At 40.7% G+C, this 17,284-nt stretch overlaps 1 protein-coding gene across 1 annotated transcript; it reads left to right on the forward strand.

The window, feature by feature from the left end:
• The first annotated feature begins 5,858 nt into the window (after positions 1-5,858).
• LOC130409407 (peptidase inhibitor 16) lies at positions 5,859-11,155 on the forward strand. Its single transcript, XM_056733366.1, has 6 exons — positions 5,859-6,274; positions 7,345-7,493; positions 7,598-7,673; positions 9,661-9,767; positions 9,915-10,006; positions 10,091-11,155. Exons 1-6 carry the CDS (start codon positions 6,119-6,121, stop codon positions 10,327-10,329), a joined length of 819 nt encoding a protein of 272 aa, XP_056589344.1. The 5' UTR covers positions 5,859-6,118; the 3' UTR covers positions 10,330-11,155.
• Positions 11,156-17,284: the final 6,129 nt, after the last annotated feature.

The raw sequence follows: 17,284 nt of genomic DNA on the forward strand, positions 1-17,284 counted from the left end.
ACAGTTGGTTAGGATGCTCTCTATCGTGCAGCGATAGAAGTTCACCAGGATTGTTGAAGACAGTTGGTTCTTCTTCAGAGTAGAGAAAGGGGCTCAGTACGCAGCCCTGTGGTACACCAGTGTTGAGGGTGGTTGTGGTGGAGCAGATGTTGCCTAACCTAACAAGCTGAGGCCTGTTTGTCAGGAAATCCATAATCCAGTTGCAGGTTGAATTGTTAATGCCTAGGTTTCCAAGTTTGATGATTAGCTTGGAGGGGATTACGGTATTGAATGCAGAGCTGAAGTCTACAAACAGCATGCGTGCATAAGTGTCCTTATTGTCCAGATGTGTGAGCACGGAGTGCAGCGCCATGGAAACTGCATCATCTGTGCTCCTATTGCTACGGTAGGCAAATTGGTATGGGTCCAGTGTGGATGGTAAAGAGTCTTTTAGGTGTCACAGGACTAGCCGCTCAAAGCACTTCATAACAATGGGTGTGAGTGCTACAGGGCGGTAGTCGTTCAGGCATGTTGGGCTGGAATGTTTTGGAATGGGCACAATGGAGGTGGATTTGAAACATGCTGGAACCACTGCTTGGGCGAGGGACAGGTTGAAGATGTCCGTGAAGACCCCAGCGAGCTGCTCCGCACATGCCCTGAGTACGCGACCAGGGATGCCATCAGGGCCAGCAGCCTTGCGCGCGTTTATCAGGCTTAGTGCAGTGAAAACATCTGTGGAATTTACTGTGATGATTGGGTGGTCGGTGGAAGGTGTGAGCCTGGTGGCAGGTTCCTTATTGTCTCTCTCAAAGCGTGCATAAAAGTCATTAAGCTCGTTCAGAAAGGCAGCATCTGTGGTTATGGGGATGGAGTGGTTGGGTTTATAGTCACTAATGGCCTGGATGCCCTGCCACATGCGTCGAGGGTCAGAATAGGTAAAATGCTCCTCTAGCTTCAACTTGTAGCAGTGCTTGGCCTTTTTGATGCCCCTCTTCAGATTTGCCCTGGAAGTACTATAGGCCTGTGCATCACCTGATCTGAAGGCGGTGTTGCGTGCTTTCAATAGGAGGCGCACTTCCTTGTTCATCCATGGCTTCTGATTCGGGTATATGGTGATCTGCTTTTGAGTTGTGACACTATCAATGGTGGTATTGATGTAGTCCAATACAGAGGAGGTGTAGGTGTCTATGTCCGTGTGAGAGCCACTGGTGGCCTAAGAAGCAAACATACTCCAGTCTGTGTGTAGAAACCTTTCCTGGAGTGTGAAGTCTGCCCCCGCAGGCCACACCTTGATGGTCTTCACTGATGGCTTCACACGATTAATGAGAGGTGAATACTTGGGGGTGAGGAACAAAGAAAGGTGATCAGATTGACCCAGGTGGGGGAGGGGTGTCGCGGCGTAAGCTTCAGCCATGTTTGTATAGACATGGTCTAAAGTTTTGTTTCCTCTTGTGTGGCAGGAAACATGCTGATGAAATTTAGGGAGCACTGTCTTTAAGTTAGAGTGATTAAAATCTCCCGCAACAATATACGCAGCCTCCGGGTGAGCAGTCTGTTGTTTACTGATGGCTGCATGAAGTTCTTTCATAGCACGCTTGGCATCAGCATCCGGTGGAATATAAACTGCCGTTATAATGGTTGAAGTGAATTCCCGTGGCAGATAAAACGGTCTACATTTAACCATGAGAAACTCAAGGTTAGCCGAGCAGTGTCTCCCGACAATAACAGAGTTCGTGCACCAAGCTTTATTGACATAAATGCACAGTCCACCTCCTCTTGTCCTTCCGGATTCCTCTGCCGTTCTATCCGCGCGGTGTGTGTTGTAGCCCGCTAACTCAATAGCGTTCTCCGGTATGCCGCTGTGTAGCCATGTTTCCGTGAAGATTATGACATTGCAGTTCAAAAGATTTTTGTTGTCGATGATGCGGAGTCGAACCTCATCCATTTTGTTCACTATTGATCGTACATTAGCAAGGAAAATGCTGGGTAAAGAGAGCCGGTGTGGTGTAAGCTGTAGCTTAGCTCTTAGCCCCTCGCGTTTTCCCCGCCTCTGTTTACGATCTCGACGCCGCCGGCGAGCACTTCCGCCCGGCCGTGTGGGGTGCGTAGCATCGGGTGTTTTGGCGATCTCAGGGACGAGTTGAATGTTGTTGATATAACTTCCAGGAATGCGCAAGCCGATATCCAAAAGCTCATGCCGGGTGTACGTTGTAAATGCACAACTGTTCTTAACGAACAGGCCCGAGATGAGCAAGAAAAACACTATATAATTGCTAAAACTGGAGAGACGCTGAGCCTCGCGATGTTCACGCGCCGCCATCTTGGTCTTAAAAGATCTGTCAAACTTTAACAGGGCATACAAAAGGCATGAAAATAGCAATGAACATGTGAGTGCATGTGCAAGATTAAGTTGCATGGGCAGGATCAGGGTTGAGCATGCAATCAATGAAGGTGCTCGCATTCAAGTGCGGCTAAACATAATCTAAACAAAACAGGGCCTTCCTAAACCGCCTTATTGATGTGACATCCTTGCTTGGCCGGCAGGAGCTGTCATTTAGGGGACATGATGAGAGTAGTGAATCATCCAACAAGTGGAATTACAGAGAGTTCACAGAAACATTACCTAAATATGACTCTGTCCTGTCCACACAATTCGAGTCCTCAACTGTGTTTTCTGATATGTCACACACTATTCAAAATGACTTGATCTCTGCTCTTGCAGCCAACATTTCTGATCAGATCAGAGATGAAATTCAGGACTCTCTGTCATTGTTCGCTATGTGGATAGTGCAGGTAAAATTCAGGAGTGCTTCACTGGATTTTATGATGTTTCTGGGGGGCGAGATGCTCAGTCCGTTTTTGCACTATGCACACAGACTGAATCTGGTGCTGTCACAGGGGGCCAAATGCTTGCCTGAGTGCAGATATTTTTTTACATCACTCTCTGTGTTTGCCACATTTTTCTCAAAATCCACAAAGAGGACGTCTTTTCTGGAGTCTGCAGGCTGCTCAAGGTTGCCGAGCAACGCTCCTACTCGATGGAATTTCACATCACGGATAGTGAGCACTGTGGCAAACAATTATGATGGCCTCCTGCTGACATTTGATAACATCATTGCAGATACGACTATGGATGATGATACACTGGATACACAAAGGCTTCGTGAGGAAACTGGAGGATTTTGAGTTTATGTTCATGTTGTACACATCTGAACAAATCTTCTCTGAGACTGATGTGGTCTTTGATATTGTCCAGCAGAGATCGATGGATGTTCTTTACTGCAAGAAAAGAATTGAGTCTCTTCTTGCATTTGTCAAAGAGAAGAGGTGGCAGAGGGGGCATTCCAAGCTGTTTATGCCAAAGCAGCAGATCTCACATCAGACCCAAGAGATGAGCCCATGAGAAAGCGCCGTCTGACCCAATTGCAGGATCCCCAAGAGCGCTACAGAAATCTGTACATGGCCATCTTTGAAAACATCTTGGAGCAGATTCCTCAACGTTTTTCAAATTGGGAAAGTATTCTTTTCTTAGAATTAGTCAGAGGAGGCCTTCCAAAGTGTCCTGAAAAGTTATGGCCATCACTTTGATTCAGGGAGACTGAGGTCTGAACTTCAAGTCCTGTATTCAGATCAGGACTTGCAGAGTAACAGGGGAAAGCTGTGTGATTACTTGGTGTTCCTAAAAGACATGCCTCAGCTTTACAAACTGTTCTCATTAGTGGCAACAATTGGAGCTACATCTGCAGGTGTAGAAAGGAGCTTCTCCTGTTTAAAGCGGCTCATGTCCTACACCAGTAACACAATGGGCCAAGGCCGTTTAAGCAGCCTAGCTCTGCTGGCCATTGAGAGGACACTGGTCAAGTCACTGGAAAAGACGCCTAGTTGGTACGACAGGGTTACAGAGCATTTTCTTGAAAAGGAACATAGGGCAGAATTTACATATAAATAAATGGAAATTTTTTATGATTTAGGCCGAAAATGAGCTTTCCCTCTTTAAAAGATCAGCAGCCGCCACTGATTTCAGTGTAGGTTATTAAAAAAACATAAAACCAGGGAAACGTAAGACATATGCAAAACGAGGTGTAGAGGAAAACAAGAAATCAAGTTCCTCCAAATGTGTGCACCTCATTGGATGTGAGCCTCACACATGTGTTAAGAGTTCAGCATTGAATAATTAGTTGCCATGCCTGTACATCTGGCTGCTATTAAAGAAAATAGCAGCAAAAGCAGCAAAATGTTCCACCCCAGCTTGACAGCAGAAAATAAACACATTTAACGCAAGTAAGATGGTGCTTCCACTAGATTTTTGTTCAATTGATAAAAGCAACACATTTCCTGACTGACTTTTTTAAGGCATAACCCATCAGGTCGCTGACATGACACGCATACCATGTCAAATGTCAGACGCACATGCAGTCTGACATTTTAGTGCAAATGACATGTATATTTTACAAAAGTTCTTAAGATGCCAATCGATCCAGGAATAAGTCAATAATAAGAACGCCCTTCCAGTGAAGCTTGCCAAGGCAAACTTTGCTATCATTACAGCTCATACTCCCGGTGAGGGTTGGAACATCCCCCTAACCCTAAATAAACACCACCAATTGTGACGCGAACATAAATTATAATTAAAATCATACAGCTTGTTCAGAAGCGCTTTTCTAAGTGACTGGACAACATTGGCCTTACAACTGCATAGCAATACCCTGGCAACCATCTCCAACTACTTGTAAAGAATGATAAATGTCACAGTTGTGTAATGTTTTGTTTGTTTTTTTTCCTCCGGTTGTTAATTTCATTATTAGTTAATTTGTTTTCACCTGTGTCTCATTATTTGTTTATCCCCAGCACCAGTTGATCACTTGTTATCTGTTGTATTTAAGTTCTCCCCTTGATTGTATTCCTTGTCTAGTATTGCTTATGTTACCGTGTGTTTCTTGGATCTTTCGTCTCTGTTCCAATGTGGATTTATTATTAAAAGCCTATTTTTGTTAATGCCTTGCTATTCTCTGTGGACTCTCCCTGTCACACGTGACAATAATGAGTTCATTTAATAGTCCCACTCACATTATCCTTTAGAACGTGCCATATTATTCAGATTCAGCCACTGAAAAGCAGCATAACAACACCCTGACAACCACAGGATAGCACACTATAAAGCAGTGTGCCTTACAATAGGGGAGCTCAAGATTACCTTACTGTTTTTTAAATAAATCAAAACAAGCAAATATGAAACAATTACAAGACAATAATTTAAAAAAAATATATATATTGAACATAATGATGTATTTAACACAGAAAGAGTGAACAATGCTCCTCTTAAATGTTACAATTTTCCCACTTCCTACCCCCAGTATTGGTTCTTTTTTTTTGGTAGCATGCTTGGTTTGCATCCACAATAAGTGTGATTTCTTTCTAATCTTACATAATTATATTGAAAGCTGTATGGAGCTGTATGGAAGTCAGAAATGCCATACAGTTTTCAGACGATTTTTATACTTGAAACAATCATAAAGGTGGCAAAGAATTTCACCACTTACAGTTCACAAGCACTTGCTTTGTGTAACCTGGCCTGGGCCTGATCTGCTTTAGGGTTTCTTTAAACAGGATGAGTTTACTGTTCAATCCACGCAGCATGGAGAAAGCACTGTCTGGTACAGAGGAAATGATTTTAGCAATACAGCAAAGCTCCATGTATAACAAGAGCAGATGAAAACCGATCGCATACTCTGTTATCTCTGGCATTCCTCGAGCTGCACGCTAAGACATGCAACATGAGTCAAACTCCCATACGTCATAAGATTTAAGTTAGTTTGAGAGCATTATGCTGGAGTTAGTCAGACAACAGGCAGTGATTTAGTGTGACACTTTTGACGAAGTAATGTAGAGTGTGTGAGATGTGTAATCTGAGCGTTCAGAACAGGCGGGGTGGGAGTTACAGACTGGGGTGCTGAAAGGGTCCAGTACGTCATGTGAAACTGTAAAGCCAACTGGTGTTCATCTCTCAGTTGCTTTCTCTCTCTCAAGCACACAAACTGAGGGAGAACATTAACATGCCCTAAAGGAAAAACGAAGATTTCTGTCACGAGGCAAGTCCACAGACAACAGGAGGAGAATTTTACCATTGACTGCAGTCAACATGTATGGGAATACGGCCCTCCGGAATGCCGGTCTCTGGATTCTTCTGAGTTTAGCGGCGGGTCACCTGACAGAGCAACAGACATCTACCATCGTAGATATTCACAATGATATCCGCTCGCAGGTCAAGCCCAGCGCTGCCTTCATGCAGAAAGTGGTATGAGATGCATGTGATGTTTATCAAACCTGTTGATAGAGATGTGTACATGTATGAAACATTTGGCTGCATTTTTGCGGGTGCCTTTATTCTTTCTATCATTTCAAATCTTTCTTTAACACACGTAAACAAACAGAAAGATTTCCTTTTCCACACCACAAACACACGGTGAGCAGGGTGAAGCTGTTAAAGAAAATAATCAGGTACATTATTATGTGTATGTCAAGATGAGTATTGCGTAGACACTTCTGTCTATCTAAAGAATTTCTTTATGAGGTCACGACAGCCAATCACCCGCCGTCAATCATTGGAATTGCTTTCTAATTTCATTTGCAAACAATCACATTCATTTGTCTGGTAATTGAGTCATTGTTGCATATTCATAGACACAATTAACTTGAGTGGCTTTCTCATATCACAAGGGACTCTAGTGTAATTACAGCAACAAATTGCTGTATACACTTCATAAAGCTCTAAAAATCTAGTTACGTGCTAGTATCAAGTATGAAAAAGCTTCCCTTTCGATACAACTGTACCAGAACTAATCCATGTCGGATGTGATTCAACCGAAATGCTGGAAGCAGAGCAGAAAAACACCAGATTTATAACGCGGGATCATTCTTTAGCTCTTAAAGAAAAAGTTATCTCAATGCGGTTGATTTGATTGGACATTTTTATGGGGGTGTGGCTATGGGAAATACCGTTGTGCAACTTGTGAGACATGTTGAGGAATGTGAATGTTATACTAGACCGCAGGAACATAATGTTGAGTGTGTGTTTTCATTAAACCCCATGTGGTCGTTTATCCTTCCCGTTTTCATTGTGTTGTGGGTGAAATTCAGAGCACGACACTCTTGTGCATGTCTTTCTTCATTTCCAATAAAACAAGAATGACGCGGATCTCATGAAGAAACAGGTTCTATTTCATGTGAAAGTCAAGAAACAAAATAAGAAAGAATATTTAGCATTTAGAAGTAAGACTTTTAAGACATTGAGATATTTTCATGCTTCAAATTTAAGTAATATTTAGGGATAAAAATAAAAGTTACTTCTGTCTGCTATTGTTTCAGGTATGGGACGAGACATTGCGTCTGGTGGCAGAAGCATATGCAACCAAATGTATCTTGGACAACAACCCTAAACTCAAGAGCCTCAAACTGGGGGAAAACCTCTTTGCAACCACTAGACCAATTAATGTTACCGAAGCAATGAATAACTGGTATGATCTAAGCTAAATTATAACAGGAGATGGATGGTTATTTATATTTTTCTGTGTAGAGTTAAAGCACTTCATTTCAATGAACTTGTTTCTTTACACCACAGGATTCTACAGAGTCATTATTATGATTATGAAAACAACTACTGCACTGAAGACGAAATATGTGGTCACTATACTCAGGTGGGCAACACATGCGATTGCCAGATTGTGTATAATTATACAGCTGCAGAAAAAAGAGACCGTTCCAAATTTTCTTTTCAAATCAGCATTTCTACAGTAGATGTGTTGTGGCCATTCGAGTTCAGTGTCTGAATTTCATCAAGATCAGACATGAAGTCATTCAACATCAGTGTGAAAGACTGGCAGTGAAACAATGGCAGACACAAAAAAAACTGTAATAAAAATCGAGGTCTTCGTATAAAAAATGTTTTTGTATTGATTACAGTTTTTCTTGTTTGCTAAAACACAATTCATGAAACAATTCACCATTTTCTGACAACTATAAACACATTCTCAGAACAATACACAAACTTGTGTAAACCCCGCACAATAACAGCCTCAAAGGTTTAACCATGTTCTCATTCAGAAAACACAAAACACACAATATAATGAACTGAAGTGTCAAGATGTAAACTCAAATAGCACACAATTGTCCATCAGTAAACATTCAGTAGCAAAACTGATGACACGGCAATCAGAATCTCACGATAATATCAATAGAAGCAAATAATTGTGCTTCCGAGAATCATCTAGAGCTTTATACTTCTTACATAAACATTATAATTACAGTACACACTTTATATGAGAGAAATTTCTCTATTCTGTATTATGTACCCTCAAATTTGTGATTCTCAAGTCTACAAATTTGTAATTGTAGCCTTTTTTACCTGTTCCGTATTTATGCAGAAAATAGTGTACTTTGTGCACTGTAAATTGTGCCAAAGGTCTCACAAGTCTAAGACTGTGTTGTAGTGTGGGTGTTTTTGAGGGCTTGTGTGTCATGTATGGAGGAAATGTTTGTTTTTTCAGCAAGTTTGAATGGTTTTGAGAAGAGATATTTATTTTGACTTTAGAATAGGATCTTTGGGGAATTGGTTGAGATGTCATGGATTTGTGTTTACTCGAGGCATTATTTCAAAAAATGTGTTTAATTCAATTCAAAATGTGTTTAAGCAATCGAGAAAAACTGTAAAAGTGAATATAACTTGTTTTCTTTGCAGTATTTAAGGTCTGAAAAGATACATAGCATCTTTTCTATTATTATAAGTTTCTCCAGTTTTGAAATTTGAGAAATATTATTAGTCGTTCACAGAATTTAAAATGGTCATTTTTTGTAAACACATTTAAATCTGAAAATAATTATTATGTTTTTTTCCGCGTCACTGTATTACAGTCCAAAAATGAGTTTAAAGTGACATATTTACTATGGTTGATGCCCTTACAACTGGAAAATATAATTAGAAAGTTCATGTTTTAATATTAAATTATGAATAAAGTATATAAATACATCTGTCTAGTCATTGATAAATCTAATAATGACATTTTAAAGAATTACAGCAAAAGGCCCCTTCCAAATGCAAATACCACATTTAGAATCAACTCCAGACTTTTAACATGTTTCATTTATTAGAAATGATTTGACGAAAAGCCCATAAAACAGCTTTTGATACAATTGTCCCATTACTTTTGGTCACTTGAAAAAGGTGGAGCTGTAATTCCCAAACCCATCAGCCAATTTGGATGTGAATACACTCTAAATAAAGCACACATTGTGCACTTTAAGCCAATTTTCATTATATAACTGCATACATTTTTTTGGAAAACAGTTAAAATAACAGAATATGTGCCCTCTATCCCAAGACTTATGGATGTCACTGTGTATACTTCATAATTTAATATAAAATGTATAAAATCAAATATTTATGTACTCCTAAATTATCCCAAATCCTTGTGGTTCCTACAAATGCCCGAAGATATGCCCTTTTTATTTCTGCTCTTCTCATAGAAACGTTTTTTTTAAACATAACAAAACGTTGTTCTCTTTTTTTCTGTTTGTTTGTTATTAACTTACCTTTTTAAACAGAGTTACCTCAAGCTCTGTCTCGGGTGACCAATCACTTATTTTGGCAACCTACCATGCTGTGGTTCTATTATTTTTCTACTATAGATGGTGTGGGCGGACAGCAAACGAATCGGATGTGCCGCTCATGTTTGTGAGACTCTTAAGGGGCTGGATCAAAAGTCCACTCTTCTCGTCTGCAATTATTATCCGACGTAAGTGACATACTAAATATTGCCATTGAGGATGTTTGTTTAAATACAAGGCCCAGAAGTTTGTACCTTTATCCAAAACTCCAAAAACTCAAACAATCTATTCCAGGCTAGAAAGAACATACTCTTTTCTTTTTATTCCCTTATTAGAGGAAACTGTGAAGGACAGAGACCATATCAGTCAGGAATGTCGTGCTTAAATTGTCCAGAGGAATTGTCAATGTGTGAGAAGAACATCTGTGGTAATCTCCCATCATCTGTTCAGGTTGATTTCTAATCAACATAAAATACAAATCACAAAACAATCGTTTTTTTTCTCCTCACAGTGAAAAAACGTCCATCGGAGGATTCACCTGAAGCCACAAAACATCCAGCCGCCTCAACCAAGCAAAACGCCACCCCACCCCGTACACACGAGCCCACCTCTGTTCCTGAAGAGCCCACTGAGGGACACAGTAGAATAAGGAAGACAGGCATTGATGTCATAAAGGCTGGAACAGAGGTGGAGAAAACTTTAGCACCTCTGCTGATGCTCGTCTGGCTTTCTGCAGCTTTCATTCTGTGAAAAAATCCATTTGGACACACAGACACACAAAACAAACATGCCATAATTAATTTAGGGTACAAATGTTTGACTCATAACTGCCAAGTTTGTAGCTTCATTTGACTATGTGATATAAAAGACTATTTCAAACATAATATTGATGATAAAATAAAAATTAAATGTTCATTATAATGTTTTATGTTCATCAGTTATAGAAAGTTTTTTACATTTTATAAGTATATCCAGTTTCAGATCTTGTCATCTCAATTTCAGTGTTTTCATGTTTACTGTACGGGCAAATAAATGGTCTCTAATTATTGTTTGCTTTAACATGGATATATTTGTGGAGCGTTTGACGCAGCAGTTATATCGCTTTTGCATGACAATCATGCTTTCAATAGATTTGCAGTAGCATTAGTTTGAATCATAGCTTGAAATTGACAGGCGTGCAAGCACGAGAAATATTGTACCCTTGCAAAGTTAATAACTGATGTATTATGTGTATGTTTGTCTCTTTATTTGTAAATGTCATTTGTGTTTTTTTTTTAATTCCAAGGCATTTCTTAGAGAAATGGTGAGAAACTGTAATTGAAAATATCTGAATGAACTGGAATATTTGTTAAAAATCTCCGATTGAGTTTACAAGTTTCTCTGATAGTTTATCCACCAGGTTAATGCTCATATTAACATCGTGATTTTAGCCCCCTCTTTGGTCATTTATACAGTCACATTGTTACCTATGTTTACTGCCAATAATATCTAATGACCATCAATACTTTTTATCAGGGTTGATCTTGTACTTTGGAATAAACAAATCCCACTAGATGGCAGTAGAACTCAATATAAAGGCTGGTATTGTTTTTTAAATGATCTCAAAGTGTTGTTTCTGTGTTTTAAGACTATAAATTAAAATGGTCAAAAACATATTCTAAAGTATTCATAAATCATTCACATACTGACATGTTATAAAATCACACATTGGATCTTCAATATCTAAATTATTTCTCCAAGACAACAGTGAGATTAAATGTACAGCAACTGGCAACAATTGCTTGAGTTTCATCTGTGTCTCAAATATTTCTCATGAGAAAGAGGCAGAAACAACAGTTTTAGAAGAGATCTCTTAGAAAAAAATGTTTTATGAACAAATCTGTTGTCTGGTTTGGAGACTACAAGGCTACAATAACTGTTTAATACGCTGTTTTTAAAGGGACAGTTCGCCCAAAAATTCTATCTTTGTTTTCTCACCCTTGAGTTGTTCCAAATCTGTCCAAATGTATTTGTTCCGATGAACACAGAGAAAGATATTTGGAAGAATGCTTGTCAGTAAACAGTTCTTGGCCACAGACTACCATGTTAGGAAAAAATATATTGCTTGGCTCTATTGAACGCAAAAGAAGATATTTTGAAAAATGTAGTTATGGGGTACTTTTGACTAGCGTTGTTATTTAGTTAGCAGCCATATCACCCAATAGCCCAAGACTGTTTGCACACTGAAGCTAAGCAGGGCTGAGCCAGGTCAGTACCTGGATGGGATGGGAGACCTCCTGGGAAAGTTTGCTGTTGGAAGAGTTGTTAGTGAGACGAGCAGGGGGCGCTCACCCTGTGGTCTGTATGGGTCCTAATGCCCCAGTATCGTGATGGGGACACTATACTGTAAAAAGAAGAGTCCGTCAGATGAGACGTTCCTGACTTCCATATGATCAAGTTCCCATGGCACTTGTCGTAAAGAGTAGGGGTGGAACCCTGGTGTCCTGGCAATATTCCCTCCACTGGCCCTTGTCAATCATGGCCACCTAACAATCCCCACCCTCTGAATTGGCTCTACGTCTCTCTCCTCTCCATCTATAGCTGGTGTGTGGTGAGGGCACTGGCGCCGTTCGGCCGCTGTACTGTCGCTGCTCAAGGTGGATGCTGCATACTGGTGGTTGTTGAGGAGAGACCCCCTTTATAGGATTGTTTACAGCAAGTAAGGGATAATGTAGGCCTACAGGTAGTTTGTGACAGCTGGCTGCATGTACATTAACCTACTTAATACACAGCAATTTTTACATAAGTTGAATATGAAAAATTGTATTAGCTCATTTTTACAGAATGCACACATTTACAGGAAAAGCCGTTTACGGTCTTAAAGTCAGAAACGATATTCAAATGTCATAGGTTAAATCATTTGTAAATATAATGTCATATATGTAATTAAAAGACTTGTCTATATTAAATCTGTTAAAAAAACCTGTCAAAATGATTTGCTGGATCCGGCTTTCCGTGTGTTATTAGTTTTGAGGGGTTGTTATCTGGGAATAACGAACATGCAAATGTCACGAATGGCCAATCAGTATCAAGCATTCCAATGAGCCGTGTAATAATACACAATAAAGCGCTTTATAAATGCTTCATCCATTCATCCATTCATTCATTCATTCATAACTTTTCCTACTATTGTTGTCAATGGTGTTCCCATGAACAAAGAAATGTTTACAGATTTGGAACAACTCGACGTTGAGTAAATCATGACAGGGTGAACTGTCCCTTTAAGGATCACATTTTAAATGTTTCCTATGGGACAAAACAAAAGCAAACATTTATTTTGTATCAGACTAAAAGAATTGACATAGAGGACTTGTGGCATCAACGCTGTTGAGCTGCACTGCTTAACATTTACATCGAAAAAATAAAAAATTATAGGAAATTTACGCACATAAACAAAGCAAATGTCAACATCTCTCAGTTAATCTCTGAAGTAGATCCTCAAAATCTCTAATAAACCAGCGCAGATGAGATTCAATCATCAGACAACACTTGAACTTTTTTAGCTTATTGAATCCATCTCCAGTGTAACATTAGTCAACAATTCACTCAAACAGGTCTAAGTCAACTTGACTTTTTAACAGATTACATTTCATGACCTCGTGAAAGTATTTATGTATATTTGAGCTGGGATTAGACGTTTCAACTAAAACAAACCTTTTCATATTTTTTTGACTGTTCATTGGCGACAATCTCACAACAGGTTTCAAATCGATAACGTTATTGTTATCGCTAACGCTATCAGCGGTGGCGTATGCGTATTAGTGTTGCTTTCGTCAACATAAATGCTGGTCACGTGACGATGACTAAAATGAAATGTATAATGCAATATTGTTGACGAATAAAAACAAGACTAAATGTGGTTTACAAATAAAAGCTATGCTAAAATGTCCTTTAATTTTCATTGACCAAAACTAGACAAGACCAAATGTTATGACGTCATTTCGCTTTAACCTAGTTGCGGAGCGGAATCCTGTCATTTAAATGTGTTCTCTATCATCATCTCTTTTCGAGATCCACCTATGGGAAGGGCATCCGTACCTGAGCATTCCAATTGCACCAAGTCTGGCTAGACAGACATGAGCGGCCGCCCTATGCCAGGTGAAAAACCTTACCTCAGTTGACATTTGCTTCACTCAACCTCTTTGATACGCAGCTTTACTGTGTCTGTCTGACTTCACTTGGCCTACAGAAGGACATATCTCCAATCAGCCTTCGCCAGGCGTGTTGTCAGGATTTTATGGTTGATTGCTATTTATCTTCGATTGGTCGGCTTGCCACCCACGCTTGCCATCCTTTTCATTACCAGGATGCCCGCCTGTTTCTCCGCATGGATAAACGATCTGCTCCTCCATCGGACCTGCAGTCGCGTGCATGCCCTGCCGAATGGCATGTGAATGGGGTTTAAACATGCAGAGGAAGCACTTTCGCTGCCTGAAAACTGCAGCCATTGCCTCGCCCTGCCTAAGAAGCTTCAAAGGCTCCGGCTTTAGATCGCCTCTAACCAGGGCGTCAAGGAATAGTGCTACTCGGATACTTAAGTGGTCGATTGCGGTGCAGCTTTGGGGGCCTCCCAGAGTTTGCTGCTCTCAGTTGGGCCGACCAGGCCGATGAGAGACGTGTTATGGTGAGCCTGCCAGCTCGGGGGAAGATCCCTGCCGCTCTGCATCGATTGACCGGCTCTCCAGAATACCGTTGATCAGGGAAGGGACATCTACGACGGCAAACTCCTCGCCCCCCCGGCCGGTCCTCGGAAACAGCTGTTGCCGATTGTCCCCGCGTGCACGAAGCACATGCACCATTTTTGGAATGACCCCCTCGACCTGAAGCATGGATTAACAGGTCTGGAGGTTAAGAATATGGCATTGCTCGGTATGGGGGACCATCCCGCTATCGAGCTGTCCATGGCCAGTCACCTTTTTTCTGGCTCCCCCAAGCCAGTACTCCCCAAATAGATGGACCGCTTTACGGCTTCGGCTTTCCAGACCTTGAACAAAGCATCTGCCCTGTCGGTGTGAGCGCTAAACATTTCCTTCCTCCTCTCAGCCTACCAGGCGGAGTTATTGGAAGACATGGGTAAGCATCTGGATAAAGGTTCTCCATCGCCTACTCTCTGGAAAGAGATTGTCACGGTTAATGACATGGTTCTGTGCAATGCCCGTATGGCTGTCTAGGCCAGCGGACGTTCTAGTAACGGGGGAACGCGCTCTCAGGTTAAAACTATCTGGTCTGTCCGACAGTGAGAAAAGGCGCATTGCTGGAGCTCCGGTGGAGCCTGGACAGGCTCTCTTCGGTCCGGCGGTTGCCCTAATGCAGCAGCTCTGCGATGATAAGGAGAAAGAGGATGAGGCGTTTAAGCGGTGCTTTCCCAGGAAGACTGCTCCGCGCCAGGCTCCCTCTGGTCCCGCTCAGGCCCCTGCCTCAAATCGGCCATTTGATAATGCGGCCAAACACAAGCCCTGTAACAGTCAGCCCAGCCTGCAGCCTAGCCAGCAGAATAACCAACCACCTAAGACCTGGGGTAAATCATCTTATGCAGCAGCCGCAGCAAAGAAGCCCCCTAACCCCACCACTTCGGAGGGTAAACGGAAGAGGCATACCTGATATGCCCCTTCAGGGGTTTCTTGATCTCCATCTAAGGCGTAAAAGCCAGCACCACCGCAGTGAACGCCTCTGCAGAGGCCAGTGCTTCGAACTAAGGCACAGAAGCCAGCATCACCGCAGTGACTGCCTCTGTAGAGACCTGTGCTTCCATCTAAGGCGCAGAAGCCAGCATCACTGCAGTGAGCGCCTCAGAAATCACCATGGATTTCATTCTAGATCCGTTCTTTCCAGGCCATGCCTGCAGGGGCCAGTGGCCACATCTCGGGCAATGCAGCAGTAGACTCTACAGCATGAGCTAGCCTCGTGGCAGGAATCAACTCTGCAGATGGCCCTGATTTATCAATCTGTATGTGACATGACTGTATTTTGTCAGATACCTGCCTTTCATGATGAACTGCACTTGCATCATTTTTTTTTAATGATGACAACCGATTTACAATTTATACTTGTGCTCCTACTGTTTGGCCTGTGCTAACAAACTTTAAATCTCTCTAGCTTCAGCACTATGGAAAAAAAGTCTGCATTCATGGGTTTGGCTAAAATACATTTTTGGTTTTCCTCTATACTACTAGGTACAATACTGACTAGGTTAAATAGAATTGCATTTTCTAAAAAGAGACTAAAGTAGAATTTTATATTGACTCAAACTAGACTAAAATGTCATCAGTTTTAACTAAACGAAAATAGTCATGGATAATTCTGAATAAAATATGACTAAAATGCTCAGACTTCGATTCCCAACCCTCGCTATACGCCACTTTATAGGTGTTTTTTTATGTAAAAATATAATTCGTTCTAAACATTATTTACACATTATTTATCAATTATAATGTCTCTTGAAAATAACAATTAAGATTCCACAATAACACATATTCGATAGGACCTCACATAATGTCTCCATCGGTCTCTACTGGCCTGAAGCTCAGATCGACGGCTTTATTCATGATAAAGCCTAAGTTATAAAGCTTCAGTCCACTGGGTCAAAGAGCTTCACTTCTTCTCAGCAAACCAACTCATCTGTCATGTCCACCGTAATCCTGCTTCATGCGAAGACGAAAACACCTCTACATCAGATGAACATCGCTTTGATGGCGTATTATACACTGATCAATGAAGACGGAGCACTCTTCAATTCTGGAGATGTTACAAGACGTCAACCAAGACGAAGTAAAAGCCAGCAATAACAAAACAGAGAGAGGATGTTCAGCTCATTGAACTTTTCATTTATGACACAGGTGAGACACACAGGCTTTCACAGATAGTAGCATAATAAAGTGATTGATAGGTCTCCCTGTTTTTGAAAGAGACAAACATTATCAAACATTTCTAGCACAGAGGTCAGACATGATAGACACAAAGCGAAGAATGTGTGCCCCTACAATGTAAACCCAGTGGACCCGTTGGAGCATTAGTCAAGGTCAACATCATTATAACCTGAGACCCCTTTGCATTTGTAGTGGCATGAGTTCACATTTGGTCAGCGGAACAATTAATAGCAAACATAGACCTTGTTGTTAATCAAATTGCATATTTTGGGTGATAGTTGCTCTCATGTGACATTAAGAAAAGTTTTTAAAGATCAATATTTGTTAATGTTTTCTATTGAAATTCTGGACTCATTATCACCAAAGACAGGAACCTGGACCGCTGCGGAAACATTTGTCATTTTTCATATATTCATTTATGTTTAGGCCTGTCACGATTATGAAATTTGGCTGACGATTAATTGTCTATTAAATAATTGCGATTATGGCCTTTAATTGTCTGTTTAAAGGCTTTGGCAATTATAGCGATTAATTAGAATTAATATATTCAATGAATTAAATATAGAAAATTCCTTAAATAACTCACAATCCCCATAAAATGACCTTAACAGAAAAGATGTCGTCCTGTGCAGATGCAGCAGATCTGGTATCACTTATAAAAACTCAAAAAATACAAATATAATATATGCTATATTATAAATATAAATTATATATATAAATATATTATAAAAAAATCTGATACAACTCAAATGATGAAGACAGTGACAGATACAGTGAGTGCAGATCAATTACGTTGGATG

The sequence above is a fragment of the Triplophysa dalaica genome, chromosome 20 (assembly GCF_015846415.1).
Source record: "Triplophysa dalaica isolate WHDGS20190420 chromosome 20, ASM1584641v1, whole genome shotgun sequence".
NCBI lineage: Eukaryota > Metazoa > Chordata > Actinopteri > Cypriniformes > Nemacheilidae > Triplophysa > Triplophysa dalaica.